We start from the raw sequence: 14,699 nt of genomic DNA, 5'->3' as shown, positions 1-14,699 counted from the left end.
GGTCTTGCCTGCACTTTATGTTGGAGAAATGGCTTATCATTTTTATGTGCAGATGGTGTTCATCCCTATTTTCTAGCACTGATTCCTTGTTCTCCTATTTTTATTCCTTTGGTCATTTCAGTAGGAATTTGGGAAAGGGGCTTTAAATGGATTTGCTGAAATTGTTTTGAAACAAAGTCTATAGTAATTTTTTAGACTTTTTTTTTTTTTATCAAAGAGTCAAAGACTGATCCCAAAGTACCAAAATTGGCATCTGTAACCTTGGCAAATATGGATAAACTTAGGTGTGTATTTCAATTTTTTTTTTTTTTTTTTTTTTTTTTTTTTGCTTTTGCTTTAGGTGAAAATCATTTGAGTGCAGATTCTTAGGCTGTATCAACTAGAGTCCTGCACCTCATGGAATGGTGCCAGGGAAGCCATGCCCTGACCTGGGATTAGCTAACTAGAAGCTAGAAAGTGGGGATGTTTAGAGAGAATTAATATGATTCACGTGGGCTTCATTAGATGGCTCCCAGGGTTCTCTGCTCTGGTTTTGTGATGCTGCCATTTTTTTTCATTCTTGTATTAAAGGAGCTTTGCTACAGGTACATTTCACATGTACTGGCAAAGTCAAAGATTTCTCTTCGTTGGCATCTTTTCCCTTTTCCTCCTGCTCTTATTTCATATCAATTCATTTTTCTCCTTTAATTCCTTGTAACATACCCATTGTTATGTTGCTGATATCAATTTTATTTTTATTACTTTTATTGTCTCCAAGAGCAAAGATGGTTGAATATTGTTCTTTAGTTTCCAAGTACGTTGATTCCACATTTTATCTTTACAGTTCTGTGAAGGACCACAGCAGTACTATCATGAATATTTAAATTTCAAATGTAAGCACACATTTATGTGGAAAAGGAGATTACTAGAAGTTACCATTTGGCTAAAATCACAGTTGGTTATTGACAAAAGTAGGATTAGAACCCAGGTCTACTGACCCTGACCTGAACTCAATGTCATTTCCATAATGCTAGGAAATTTCTGGATTGTTTGGGAAGCTTAGTTGTGGAGTATTACCTCAATTGTGTCTTTGACTCATAGACTTCAATTTTTTTTCTTCTTGCCAAATTAAAAAGTACTCAAATACTAGACCTTACTGATAAGGGACTTGCATTGTTTCATAAATGACAGAAATTCCTAAAAACAAAATATTAAGAAGTGAAAAGGGGTAAAGATGGTATAGATGGAACTAAGATTAAGGAAGAAGTGGGGAGTTCCCATTGTGGTACAGCAGAAACGAATCCAACTACTAACCATGAGGTTGCAGGTTTTATCCCTGGCCTTGCTCAGTGGGTTAAGGATCCAGTGTTGCCATGAGCTGTGGTGTAGGTTGCAGACACAGCTCGGATCCTGCATGGCTGTGGTATAGGCCAGGAGCTGTAGCTCTGATTCAACCCCTAGCCCTTTTTTTTGCTTTTTAGGGCTGCAGGTGCAGCCCTAAAAAAAAAAAAAAGATTAAGGAAGAAGTAGAGGGGATAGAAAGAGAGTGGCGGTGAGGCCTGGAAGGATGGGTTTCCATGCCAGGGTGTTAAAGGGAGTTGGTGACCTACAAGGAGGAGGGATGTGATGTCAATACCAGGTTTCACTGAAGTTCATGCACATGTCAATTGACCTGTAAGAAGGACTTATGTGGACACACCCTGGTTGTGTAATGGGGAGGAAATTGTTGGGGGAAGAGGACTAGTATTTATTCTGGGACACTCTGGGATGCTTTTCAGTAACATCTCAGAAATGTTCAAAAATGAGATTGAAGGAGCGTTTCAGATGGAAGCTGATGAGGGGGAAAAAAAATGTTTGGTTCATGGCCTCTGAAAACATGCACAACAGGTCCATTCCTGGAAGAGCTGTGCATTACATTGCTACTAAGTGCATCAAAAGAGAGACTAACTCAGAGGGAACCTACAGTGAATCCTTTTGTCAAGAATCGCCCAGATTAATCTGTTTAGTAATTCCCGCAGGGTTTTTACTTATCGTTTCATATCTGTAGTCTGTGGATCTACAGAGGTGTATGTTGAAAGCACAATCCTCATGTTCCATCATACTTTGTCAGATTCTCTCCGGCTTACAGGAAATCAAGTAACCTCTTTGACTTCTTAGCAGATGGTATCTGAAAATAGGCTTGTTTGCCAGGAAGCTTTGCATTCACGCTTTCAAGTGGAACTTTCACTTGTATGCCCTGGTCCGCCCTCCATTGCGGTGCCATCTTCTTTCCTGACTTGGTTCAGCCCCTTTGGACTGGTGGGCGCTGCATCAGGGTGATTTGAGGTGACCACGGTTCCCTGTAGCTCTCACTATGTGGGAGGAAGGAAATATGTGTGGTTAAAACATGGGAGGTATTGCAACTTCTTTGCCCTCCCGAGGGCGGTTTCCAAATCACGCTTTGCCTTTCAGTTCTCAGGCTTTGAAGCAATAAATCATAAATACATGCCTCTGCTTGCTTCTTGAAGACTTAGGCTCCTCAAATTGTTGGTACGGGACAGACATATGAGCTGAGTTTGAATGTCTGTTCAAAGTCATTTAGTCGTGGCTCCCACAAAGGAAGCTTTTAAAACATTCTGGTCACGTGGGCCCCTTCCAGCAAAGTCATTCATTCCTTTGTAAGACACTCTGGAGAGAAAGTCTTCCCATTTCCTTCATTCTCATCTTTTGTCTCTGTGTAATAGCAGAGAGTATTTGCCATGGTATGTTTTTAAGCACTGGCGTGGTACAAAACTATTACATTTAGAATGGCTAAGCAGTAAGGTCCTACTGTACAGCACAGGGAACTATATCCAGTCTCTTGGGATTGAACATAGTGGAAGATAATATAAGAAAGGGACTGTATACACACACACACACACATGACTGGGTCACTTTGCTGTATAGCAGAGATTGGTACAACATTGTAAATCAACTATACTTTTTTTTTTTTTTTTTTTTTTTTGCTTTTTTAGGGCCACTCTTGCAGCATGTGGAAGTTCCCTGGCTAGGGGTCAAAGTGGAGCTACAACTGCCAACCTACACCACAGCCACAGCAACACCAGATCTGAGCTGTGTCTCTGCGACCTACACCACAGCTCACAGCAACGCCGGCTCCTTAACCCACTGGGAGTGAGTCTAGGGATCGAACCTGTGTCCTCACGGATACTAGTCGGACTTGTTTCTGCTGCGCCACAACGGGAACTCTCCAACTATAATTTAAAAAACAAAAACATTGTGCTCTTCCTGACACACTCCCTTCAGTAAGAGAGGCTCACTGTGACAGAAGTTAGGATTAGATGGAAGATGGAATCATAGGAAAATGATAACTATGTGAGGTGGTAGGTATCTTAATTAACTTGATTGTGTAACCATTTCACAACATATATCTACATTAAATCATGTTGGAGTTCCCATTGTGGCTCAGTAGTAATGAACCTGACTAGGATCCATGAGATTGTGGGTTCAATCCCTGGCCCCGCTCAGTGGGTTAAGGAGCCAGCATTGCTGTGGCTGTGGTATATGTAGGCTGGTGGCAACAGCTCCAATTGGACCTCTAGCCTGGGAACGTCGTTGTGCCTCCAGTGCGGCCCCAAAAAGAAAAAAAAAAAAAAGGCAGTGGGCTGCTGGTTGAAAGTAAGGAAACAAAGTTAGCAGCTGTTAACAATAGTTCGGTCAAGTGGGGATGGTGGCTTGGATTAAGATCATGCCATTGAAGATGGTGAGATGTGGGAAGACTTAACTGAGAGGCCTTGCAGCCAGATTACATGTAGAAGAGGAGGGATTTGGGGGTGACTGCTAAGTTTCTGTCCTGAGTGACGGGATGCTCAGGGGCAGCCGGGACCTGGTTTATCCTCCGTGAGGTGGGGAGACTGGGGAGCCTGGCAGAGAAATGTATGGGATTTTGGACATCAAGTTTGAGATGGCGGTAAGACATCTACATTTCAAAGTGAGTTTAGCCACGATGCCTATTTTTTTTTTTTTTTCAGATTTATCCTCATTCCCTTCTGTTGTCGTACCTTCTTTTTTCTCTTGTCATACCTAAACTTTGAAAGTCAGAATGTCTCTTAAAGTTGTGATATACGTCTCTCCTGGCAGATGAATGATATGTGGGAGCATTAAGGTACAGTGTTGTAGGGCTTCCCCTGTGGCTCACAACATAATTCCTCGGCATTGCTTCTCCAGTGGCTGTGGCTCGACCCCGAGCTGGGGAACTTCCATGTGCCGCAGGTGCGGCCACTTGTTTAAAAAAAAAAAAAAAAAAAATAGATACAGTGTTGTGGTGGATCTTCTGGCTTAAATAAGAGTGCTCATCTCATTTTCTGACTTGAACATGTACTCCTACCACCATGGATTACAGAACTCAGACAAACTGTTACTTCACCCACCCACCCTCTGCCAATTTGGCATCCACAGACAGAACTAATGAATATGAAAGCTTTTCCTTGGCAAAAGTTGTAAATTCTTTTTTGAGAGGCTCATTTACTAAAGATTTTTTAGGGTTTCTTCAGACCCTTGAATGTAATAGGTAAGCAATCATATTTACTCATTTTGGATTTTGGTTTTATTATCTGGCATGGATTTTGCATGCCTATTTTACTTTAAAGACTATTTTTTCCCTAGAAAGTTTCGTACCTTTCAGGTATTAAGGTTGCTATTATTTAGACTCTCTCCTCATCTCGTTTTGTTCCCTTGGATTGGTGGGTCATAGAGGGAAAAGGTATTATGACATCATATTCAAGATGGATGAGGGGGAAAAGAGGTGTGGGCAATGACGTTTTATAAGTTTTAATGATCTTTTCTCCTTCCTTCTGGAAAGTCAACCAACCCATGTTTATGTATGATAACCTTGGCAAATGTAAAATTTCCTAGCCTTGGTTCCTTTTGTGTCACTTTTCTGTTGCATAAAAATTACCCCAAAACCAAAAACTTTAAAATAATAAACAGGCACTCCCACTGTGGCTCAGCAGTATCGAACCTGACTAGTATCCATGAGGACAAAGGTTCGATCCCTGGCCTTGCTCAGTGGGTTAAGGATCCGATGTTGCTGTGAGCTGTGGTATAGATCTCAGATTTGGTGTTGCTGTGGCTGTGGCATAGGCCAGCAGGTACAGCTCCAAGTCTTAACCTGGGGACTTCCATATGCCAAGGATGTGGCCGTAAAAAGACTGAAAAAAAAAAAAAAAAGGATTAAAAAAACAAAAACAAAACCAGCATTCATTTATTATCTCACAGTGTCTGAGGAGAGGAATCCACGGCTGGCTGAGCTGGGTGGTTTTGGCTCAGGGTCTCTCAGAAGGGACAGTCTAGCTACAGCCACCCAAAGGTCTGACTGAGGTTGGAAAATCCCTCCTTGGATGGCTCACGTGCATGGCTGTAGGCAGGAGCCCAACTTGCTTTCCTTACCATTGGGGCCTCCCTGCAGGGTTGCCCAAGTGTTCGGGTGACATGGCAGCAGGTTCCCCCAGAGGGAGAGATGGAGAGAGTGGCAGGAGTGAGGGGACGGGTATCCCGTTATCCACTCCAGGATTTTGACAGGAAGCTGCTGTCAAAAGTTTTGCAGGTTTTGATGCTGGTAGTCATTTCCTGGATGAGAAATGTTTGCATCACCTAGGTCAAATTTATATCCTGCTATTCTGTCTCTGTGCCTTTCTGCTTATGGAACAGTTTTACTTTAATGCTCAGTCCTGGCATTGACATTCCTGTGTCTGTTGAAGACATTTTCAATGGCATTTAAGCTCCCACTTGTTTTACTAACAGTGCACTTACCTCCTTTGAAGTGCTAGCCATGTAAACATTTATGACCAAGTATTCCCAGAGCTGGCACTGAGAAAACATTATGACTGCTGCCTGTGACACATCTTCATAAGGCACATCCTAATTTCAGAGGTGTTAGAATGTGGAAAAACTATTTCTCAGAATTGAAGAAATATGGCAAACAGTTTTCTCCCTCAGTCGTGGGGAAGTACACTAGATCAAAGTCTTCTGCAGGTGAGTTTCTTTCCTCCTGCTTTTACAGAGCCTGGAACTCACAAACTCATAATCTGATGGGGAAGGAGATGTGAATGGTGATTTATAACAAGGATGAATATACAGGTTATTTCCAAAATATTTCTTTTTCTTGGTTTCAGAAACATAAACAAGAAAAACCCCTTTTCTGTGACTTATTATTTCTATAACTTTTTTTTTTTTTTTTGAAGGAATCAAAATCACTGTAAACCCAGAATCCAAGGCAGTCTTGGCTGGAGAGTTTGTAAAACTGTGTTGCCGGGCAACTGGACATCCTTTCGTACAGTATCAGTGGTTCAAAATGAATAAAGAGGTAATTTCTTATAATGTCTTTTCAGTGTCTTTTAATTCCTCTGTCATGAGAAGAGAAAAAGAAGATTAATGAGCCTTAGTGTCTTCAGTGTGTTTTTAGGAGTTTTGTTCGATGATCTGCTAGACCATCATTAAAGGATCTGTGTTATTACTGAAGTATTCAGTAGTCATTTTGGTAAGCAGTATTAAAATCAGTTCTCTGTTCCAAAAATTATGGAAAATCAGGAGTACTTGGGGCAACAATGTTAGCCAGCAGGAAGCATCACCAGTACATTCTAACATCTGTACAAAATTCTTGACAACAGCTAAAATTTTTTTTTTAGTGATACTTCTGAAAATTAGTTTCTCAAATAATGCTGCTCTGATTTTCATACTTTTTTAATTCAGTGAATTTTATTGCATTTCCATCTCAAACCCCTAGCCCCTCCCCCCACCCCTACAGCCAAAATCTTTGATTAAAAGATTTCCAGGAGTTCCCTGGTAGTGTAGTGGTTAAGGACCACTCCTGTAGCATTGTTACTCCTGTGGCATGGGTTCAGTCCCTCACCTGGGAGCTTCCAACACACCCTGGGCACAGCTATCAAAAGAAAAAGAAAAAAGATTTTCAAAGCAACATGGAGGGCTATTTTAAGCATTCTGCGTAACTGTGTTATGTCAAAAGATGTAGGCTTTTGTGACAGATTCTGAAGTAAAGTTCAGGTCAGGTCGCATATTCCTTTTGTGCAAGCATTGTGTCCCAACACCACTCAACACATCATTTAAGAGCACATGTCAGAATTCTCTTTCCTTGAATGTTCTTTGAGCCTCTCTGCCGCCAGGGACTTCTCAGTGGCGTGGGCCATGTCTTGTCCTCTCTGGCGGGCTCTTCCCTTCTCCTTCCTCCATCCCCCCTCACTCCCTTCCCTCCTAGATGGCGCCTGGAGACTCCGTTCTTCTTCCCAGCCTGTTAGTCACATAACTAAACCTTCTCCCAAATCTGATACTAAAGACTCCATTTGCAAATCAGAAACTAAGCTCAGGAGCTCTTCCCAGAGGATGATCTTTCCTTCACTGGGATCACCCTGTGCCTCGGAGGAGATGTGGGGATTTGCATGGCTTTAAATCTCCATCCCTCACTCGCAGCCGAGGCAAGGCAGCCATGAGCTACAGTAACAGGACTGCACATGTCATCCCCGATGCGACTCGAATTCCTATTGTCAGGGGCCAAGAGAACTTAATAGACAGGATGTCTTATTTGCTTGGACTCTCAAGAGATGGTAACTGAAGTTATTTTTACCATATTTTCTCAATTGCAAGGTGGCTTTCATTTTAATAAACGCATTTTGAGGAAGAAGTAACAGACAAAAGTTCTGACGTTTAGCATATCACGTGTAGCCTGTGCCCTGATGTGAGAAGGAGAGAAACATGGGGAATGGGGAGCACATCGCGAATTTGAAGAGCTGTGGTGGATTGTAAAGCCGTACAAGTTGAGTTTTGTAAAAACTGCTTTTATAGTCTATTGCAGGAGCTATTCATTTAACCACGACTTGGTGAGCACCTGTTTGGTGCCTGGCTGGGTTCTAAGGCCATTATGATGAAGCAGGCACAGAAGGGCCCGGCCACCTCCCCTGGGGAGGGACAGTGAGCAAATAACTCTGTGAGTGCAGAGCTGTGAGGGAAGTAAACAGGGTAATGTAAGGCGAGAAGCCACTAAAGGTCTGAACAAGAGAAGTAACGTGATAGGATTTATCAACTTGCTGCTTGAAGGGAAGCAATTTACCTCTGGCTTTGCTCTTGCCACGCAGTGGCAACACGCTGCTATGTCATTGTAGCCTGTGCTAGCAGTGTCTGCGCTGGGCTACCTAATGGCTGTGCTTGGGGCTGGCGCGTGCGCAGTATCGTGCATGGAAGGGACGGTCAACAGGGACCTGCTGTCTAGCACAGGGAGACTCTCCTCAGTGTACCTGTATGGGGGAAAACAACCTGACAAAGAATGGATGTGTGAATACGTACAACTGCATCACTTTGTGACACAACAGATATTATCTCAACATGGTAAAGCTACTATACTTCAGTCAAACTTGAAAAAAAATGAAAAAGGAAGTTTATCCTGCGCTGTAGGTAAAAAAGAAAGAAAGAAACAATGGTCGAGTGGACTAGGAGAGGGATCAAAGTGCGCAATTCAGTTTATTTTAGAGAGTTCGTTCATGCAGCCTGGGAGATTAAATGTGGAACATGAGGGGAAAGGAAGAGAGCGCAAGGACAACCCCCTAGATTTCTTTACTTACGCACCTGGGAACATGTTATGCACTGAGGGAGACTGGGAGGGGAACAGATTTAGGGCGAAAAATCGGGAGTTTGGTTTTTAGACATTTGAAGTTTGAAACGCCTACCAGATGTCTAACTGCATCTAGCTAATCAGCTTGGGTATCTCAGGAGACAACATGGAAAGTTTATGTAGTGGAGGAGGAACTAATAAAGAGACTGAGAAGAATTTGCAAGAGAGATAAGGGGAAAACCAGGAGAGGATGGTACAAAGCCCTCGGGAAACTATTTCCAGAAGGGGTGGTCAGCATTTTCAGTGCTGCTGAGGTGAGGAGGTCACGGGAGGTATGTTTGGGATTTTTTTGTTGTTGTTGTTTATTTAAGATATAAGGTCCTAGAGTATATTTTTAAGAGTGATATAGTACAAGAGAGAAATAGATGCTAAAATAGGAGAGAAAATTGCAGGAGCAAGGGCAGAGAGGATGGGATTGCTGGAGAGGAAAAAACAGCCTCCACCCTCTCCTGTTCAGTCTCTGGGGGCCTGTGAATTAACTGACAAAATACAGATCAACCAGAGGAAAAGGTTTATTCATATGGGAAGTTACAAAGACTAACTCAGTAAGTGGCTTAAGTTAGAGGAAAAGGGAGGAAGGTGGAAAAGGCCTCTGTGGGAAGAATAAATGGGTTTCTTTAGGAAATACAAAAGGGTTTCTAGGAGAATTAACAGGTGATAAAGTTTGTGATAACGTTTATTCATGCAGGTGCTTCCCGTCTTTTCCCTGGCTATAAAAAGCCTCTTCTGGAGAGGGGAGTGGATTTATTCTTGGTCTTTTTTTTTTCTGGGGGTAAAAGCCACCCTAAAGAGTGAAGTCTCAGCTTCTAGTCAGATGAGGAAAGCTCTGAGAAGGCTTCTTTCTGCATCTCTTGAATCCCAAACATCTTCAGCTGGGACTGACCTTCACACCAACCCCAGGGCTCTGAGTGCTTAGGATCCTCAAACATCCCAAGCCCACTTATTAGCCTTTGTTAGGAAGACACGTTTTCCATTGTAACAGGGAGAAGAGAGCAGTCAGGAATAGGCACAGGCATTGGTTTGTGACTTGGTAGCTGGAAGAGGAGAGAGTTTCTCTCTGAAGTCAGTGGCTGAGAGAAACGGGATTATGGGAGGCTGGGGGGAGAGAAAGTACACAGTAAGAGTCGAGTAGGAAAGCGGGCTTTGTAGGTTCGCTTGTAGGATGGTCAGGCAGTGCTCACCCCCGTTGTCAGATCTGCAGCAAAATGCTCTTGCTCTGGGGCAGGTTCTGAGAAGTGGGAGAGCTGAATTCAAGTGGTTGGGGTGTGGAGAGGGAGAGCTTATTAAGGTACTTTGCAAGGAAGTTCACAGCATATAGAGGCACTTCACTAAGCCCCATGACAATATGCCAGAATTTGAGGCACCAAGAAGTCAGTGGGAGCAGCAAAAGTGAAAGAAACCTTAACGTGGTAACCGAAGCCCAGGAGGAAAAGCTTTGGAGGCCCTTGCATGGCGCTTCCTTCCCATCACTGATTCACGTCCCCTGGCCCTTCTCTGCCCAGACCTTGAAAGAAGAATATTGGCTAAGGTGTCTATCCTCTTATAGAATTTTGCAGATAAAGAAAATAGGATCTCAGCATAAAATAACTTGCCCCTGTGCTCACAGCTGATTTGGTCAGAACTAAAATGAACAGCCAGGCATCACTTTCCATGATCTCCCCACTCCATCATGTCATGTTGTGTCTACTTAGCTCCTAAGTGTTGCACTTCTAGAGTCTTTAAATTATTATTATTATTTTTTTTTTTTTTTTTTTTTTTTTTTTGTCTTTTAGGGCCGCACCCTCAGCATACAGAGATTCCCAGGCTAGGGGTCTAATTGGAGCTGTAGCCACTGGCCTATGCCACAGCCACAGCAATGCCAGATCCCTAGCCCATTGAGCAAGGCCAGGGATCGAACCCACAACCTCGTGGTTCCCAGTCAGATTTGCCTCCACTGTGCCACAACAGGAACTCCCTGGATTCTTTAAATATTAATAATCAAATAGTTCCATTAGTGAGTTTTGGAAAGATATGTGAGCAAGAGCTTAACTCTGGTTAACAAATTTGTAAAAGACTGGATTTCTGAGATTTCAGTCATAAGTTACTCAAAATGCTGTTGATTATTTTCTAAGTAATTAATATTTTAGAACTTGGGGGGAAAGATACACTTTTCAAAGCTCCAAGGAAATCATACAGTTTGCACCACACATTTTATAAGGTGTGTTCTGATGACTCATTCACTTTTACTCTCTTATTCTTTCACAGATTCCGAATGGAAATGCATCAGAACTTATTTTTAACACAGTGCATGTGAAAGATGCAGGCTTTTATGTCTGCCGAGTTAATAATAATTTCACCTTTGAATTTAGCCAGTGGTCACAGCTGGATGTTTGTGATGTCACAGAAGTAACAGAAAGCTTCCGGAGTAAGTGATAAATTAAATGTTGGAATGGAAATAGCCTATTTCAAATGTTTACTTTTACATGATTTCAAAGCATCAAAAATAGTACTCACATATGTACTTCACCCAATATAATGTCACCAGTTGTTAAGATTTTATCCCATGTGCTTTGATTGTTTTTCTGGATGGATGGATATGCAGATGTTTTGGGGTGACATGACCTTTCTCAGGCTGGCCCTGCAGTTGACCTCTTCAAACTTGCTGCCTTTCATGGGTTTGACTGTGTGGTCTCTGGTTCTGAAGGAGAAAAGAAATCTAATGCTGGAGTTCCTGTCATGGCTTAGCAGAAATGAATCTAACGAGGAACCATGAGATTGTGGGTTCGATCCCTGGCCTTGCTCAGTAGGTTAAGGATCCGGCATTGCTGTGAGCTGTGGTGTAGGTCTCAGACACGGCTCGGATCTGGCATTGCTGTAGCTCCGGCGTAGACCAGTAGTAACAGCTCCAATTAGACCCATAGCCTGGGAACCTCCATATGCCGTTGGTACGGCCCTAAAAAGACCAAAAAAACAAAAACAAAAAAAAGAGTAATTATGTTCTTCTAGAGTATTTCTGTGCATGTAATAAACTTGAATATGTTTATAAATGGAATCATATTCATTCATAAATGTTGATAACCTGCAATGTGCTAGACACTGAGTTTCATTGTCACTGCATCACACTGACAAGTCCTCTGTCCTCGAACTTAAAAGAGTAACAGATGAGTGTTCAATAAATCATGCTTTCTGGAGTTCCCATTGTGGCACAGTGGGTCAAGGACCCAACACTGTCTCCGTGAGGATGTGGGTTTGATCCCTGGCCTCACACAGTGGGTTAAGGATCCGGCATTGCTGCAAGCTACAGCTTAGGTCACAGATGTGGCTCAGATCTGGTGTTGCTGTGGCTGTGGTATAGGCCTGCAGCTGCAGCTCCAATTCAACTCCAAGCCCAGGAACTTCTATATGCCTCAGGTGCAGCCATGAAAAAGAAAATTTTTTTAAAAAAATCATGCTTTCTGATATTTGCGTTAGGAAGAAAGGCTAGTGATTTTTAATCCGTCCATATTTATTCAGTGCTAATAACAAAACTCCTTGTTTTAAAAAGGCAGTTAAATCAAAGCGAACATAGAGCTTTCTGTTTTGAGTATGAACATCATTCAAGATGTTAACAAGTCCTTTCCTTCCACCAAAGAGACTCAGTGGCCAGACACATTTAGAAACCACTTAAACTATTTTCCCCTCTTAGGTACACAGTGCATACTAACGCTTTGAAAGCTCTGAGAAGTCCTACAATAAAGAAGTCTTTTTAACATTGTTTAACTCAGAATGTTCTAACTTATTTGTCACCGCATCCTTTTATCCATAGACTATCTCAATATTTATTGTTGGAGACCATGGAAACTGCTGAACAATGCAGTAAACAAATTTGGTGCACGTGCAAAAACACAACCATTAAGAGAGAGCTTTATCATTACCTGCACCTGATTTTGGTCATTAACCTAAGTCACTTTCTCTAATAAAAGGCATGTGGGCTGACACCTAGGCGCCTTTGTTCTGCGGAAGTGTCTCCTGGTCCCCTACTTTTCTAAATGTGGGAGTCCTCTGTGATCTGTTATGCCGCACCGTCCCTTTTCCAGGATCTCCTGTTGACCTGCAGCGCTGGCTGCGGCAATTTATGGAAGTGGTACAGTTGTAATGAAACATCATTTGGGAGATACTATTGAAGATTTTTTTTTTTTTTAGGATGAACTAGGAAATATTTTAATTAAAAGAAACTTTGAAAAATTTTCAACCTAGAGATTTATTTATGTTCAATAATATTTTTCTCTTAATTTAAGGAAGTATCGATGGCATCTCTGAATCCAAGCTGCAAATCTGTGTTGAACCAAGGTCCCAAAAGCTGATGCCTGGCAGCACGTTGGTCTTAGAGTGTGTTGCTGTTGGAAGCCCCATTCCACACTACCAGTGGTTCAAAAATGAATCCCCACTAACACATGAGACAAAAAAGCTATACATGGTAGGAAGTTGGCCTTGTGGGGGGGTTGGGGAGTTAATATGTCAAATAAATAGTACAATTGAAAATTACGAGTAAATATTAAAGTTCATATTCTTTGGGGTGTTTTAATATTTTCAGTATTTTTTCAAGTTCTTTATTATTTGGTCTTGATCCTTATATTTGCAAAAGTGATAGAACATAAGACCAGCCCACATCTAACTGCTTATATGAAAAATGTCAAATAGTATTGCATCAAACTCACCACTGTCAGAATCACTGTATCATTTGCTTGCTAATATTTGACATAATCAATGAAGAAAAGAATATCTGAAATGTTAGGTTTTATTTCATAAGAGTTTTTGTTTTTTTTAACACAAAAAAACTTTTTCTAAGTCACCTTAAATTGAAATTGAAGAGGAGATATATGCATGTTCTAATATTGGTACAGGTGCCTTATGTGGATTTGGAGCATCAAGGAACCTATTGGTGTCGTGTATATAATGATCGAGACAGTCAAGACAGCAAGAAAGTAGAAGTCATCATAGGTGAGCAGTGTCACTCAGTGTTCTGACAAACGGAATATAATATAAGCTGTATAAAATCAAGTGTCGAAGCAACAGAAATTTTATTTACCCATTCTATTTATGGTGTGCTAAGCATCAGGAGTTATTTTGTTTAAATAGAAATTTGAGAGACTGCATACTAAATTCATAATCCAGATTCACAGACAAAGAACCAGAAAAAAAGGCTACTTAATTTACATCTTTTTAGTTATTTTTTTATTTTTATAGTTTTACTAAACATTTATGGCAAAAATTTATTCCTTAAAGCTTTAGCTTAAAAAAAAAACCCTTGATTTGGTGGGAAAAGTTTTGTTTTTTTTTTTTTTTTTTTTTTTTTGGTCTTTTTCTAGGGCCCCTCCCCGCGGCATATGGAGGCTCCCAAGCTAGGGGTCCAATCAGAGCTGCAGCCGCCTGCCTACACCACAGCCACAGCAACGCCAGATCCAAGCAGTGTCTGTGACCTACACCACAGCCCACCCGTATCCTTAACCCACTGAGCGAGGCCAGGGATGGAACCCACAACCTCATGGTTCCTAGTTGGATTTGTTAACCACTGAGCCACGACAGGAACTCCAGATTTTTTAATAAAAGATTTTTAATAAAACATTTTTTAAAAACAAACATCACAAACATATGAAGAATGATTATTAGACAGTAATCCCCCTTAGGAAGTATGTAATTTGAGAGTTTGTTCTGTTTAAGCCTAGTGCATTTACAGTTATGTTAATAGTAGGAGATAGTGATGCATATATTGGTTTGCCAACATATTTCTATGATATGTATCTCTCTGTTTGATGGCTGCCCTTCTTAAGATCATGAATTTCAATATATTCACATTTGTTTTCTCTGGAACAAGGAAGAACAGATGAGGCAGTGGAGTGCACTGAAGGTAGGGTAACCCTTTGGTTTGAAACCATATATCCTGCATGCTGGTTCCTCTTGGGATTGATGGAGTGCTCTTGTCTCCTGAGTGCAGTGATGGAAAAAATACTGGCTAGAAGAAAACATTTTGAAAGGAAGATACTGTATCTTAGTCTTTGAGGATTCATAAATTGCCCTAGACACTATTAAACTGATATATTATTGA

At 41.5% G+C, this 14,699-nt stretch overlaps 1 protein-coding gene across 14 annotated transcripts in view; it reads left to right on the top strand.

Annotated features, from left to right (window-relative positions):
- The window catches only part of MALT1 (MALT1 paracaspase), a 67,632-nt gene that overhangs the window by 15,970 nt on the left and 36,963 nt on the right, over window positions 1-14,699 (top strand). For 7 of the 14 annotated variants that reach the window (XR_014816266.1, XR_014816281.1, XR_014816280.1 and 4 more), the window contains exons 3-7: window positions 6,198-6,319; window positions 10,880-11,039; window positions 12,892-13,070; window positions 13,498-13,594; window positions 14,469-14,501. Coding sequence is in view for 9 of the 14 variants with exons in the window: in XM_084977727.1 (XP_084833853.1) it covers window positions 6,198-6,319; window positions 10,880-11,039; window positions 12,892-13,070; window positions 13,498-13,594; window positions 14,469-14,501 (591 nt within the window). In the remaining 5 variants the exon portion in view is untranslated. The remainder of the gene's footprint in view (window positions 1-6,197; window positions 6,320-10,879; window positions 11,040-12,891; window positions 13,071-13,497; window positions 13,595-14,468; window positions 14,502-14,699) is intronic. The other 7 variants (XR_014816294.1, XR_014816283.1, XM_084977735.1 and 4 more) reach the window with 1 other exon arrangement.

The sequence above is a fragment of the Sus scrofa genome, chromosome 1, assembly GCF_054392235.1.
Source record: "Sus scrofa isolate SSC_HxYL_T2T_F1_AM1 chromosome 1, Sscrofa_HxYL_maternal_Yorkshire_Landrace_v2.0, whole genome shotgun sequence".
NCBI classification, from domain to species: Eukaryota; Metazoa; Chordata; class Mammalia; order Artiodactyla; family Suidae; genus Sus; species Sus scrofa.
This window is presented reverse-complemented; position numbering and strand designations above follow the sequence as displayed.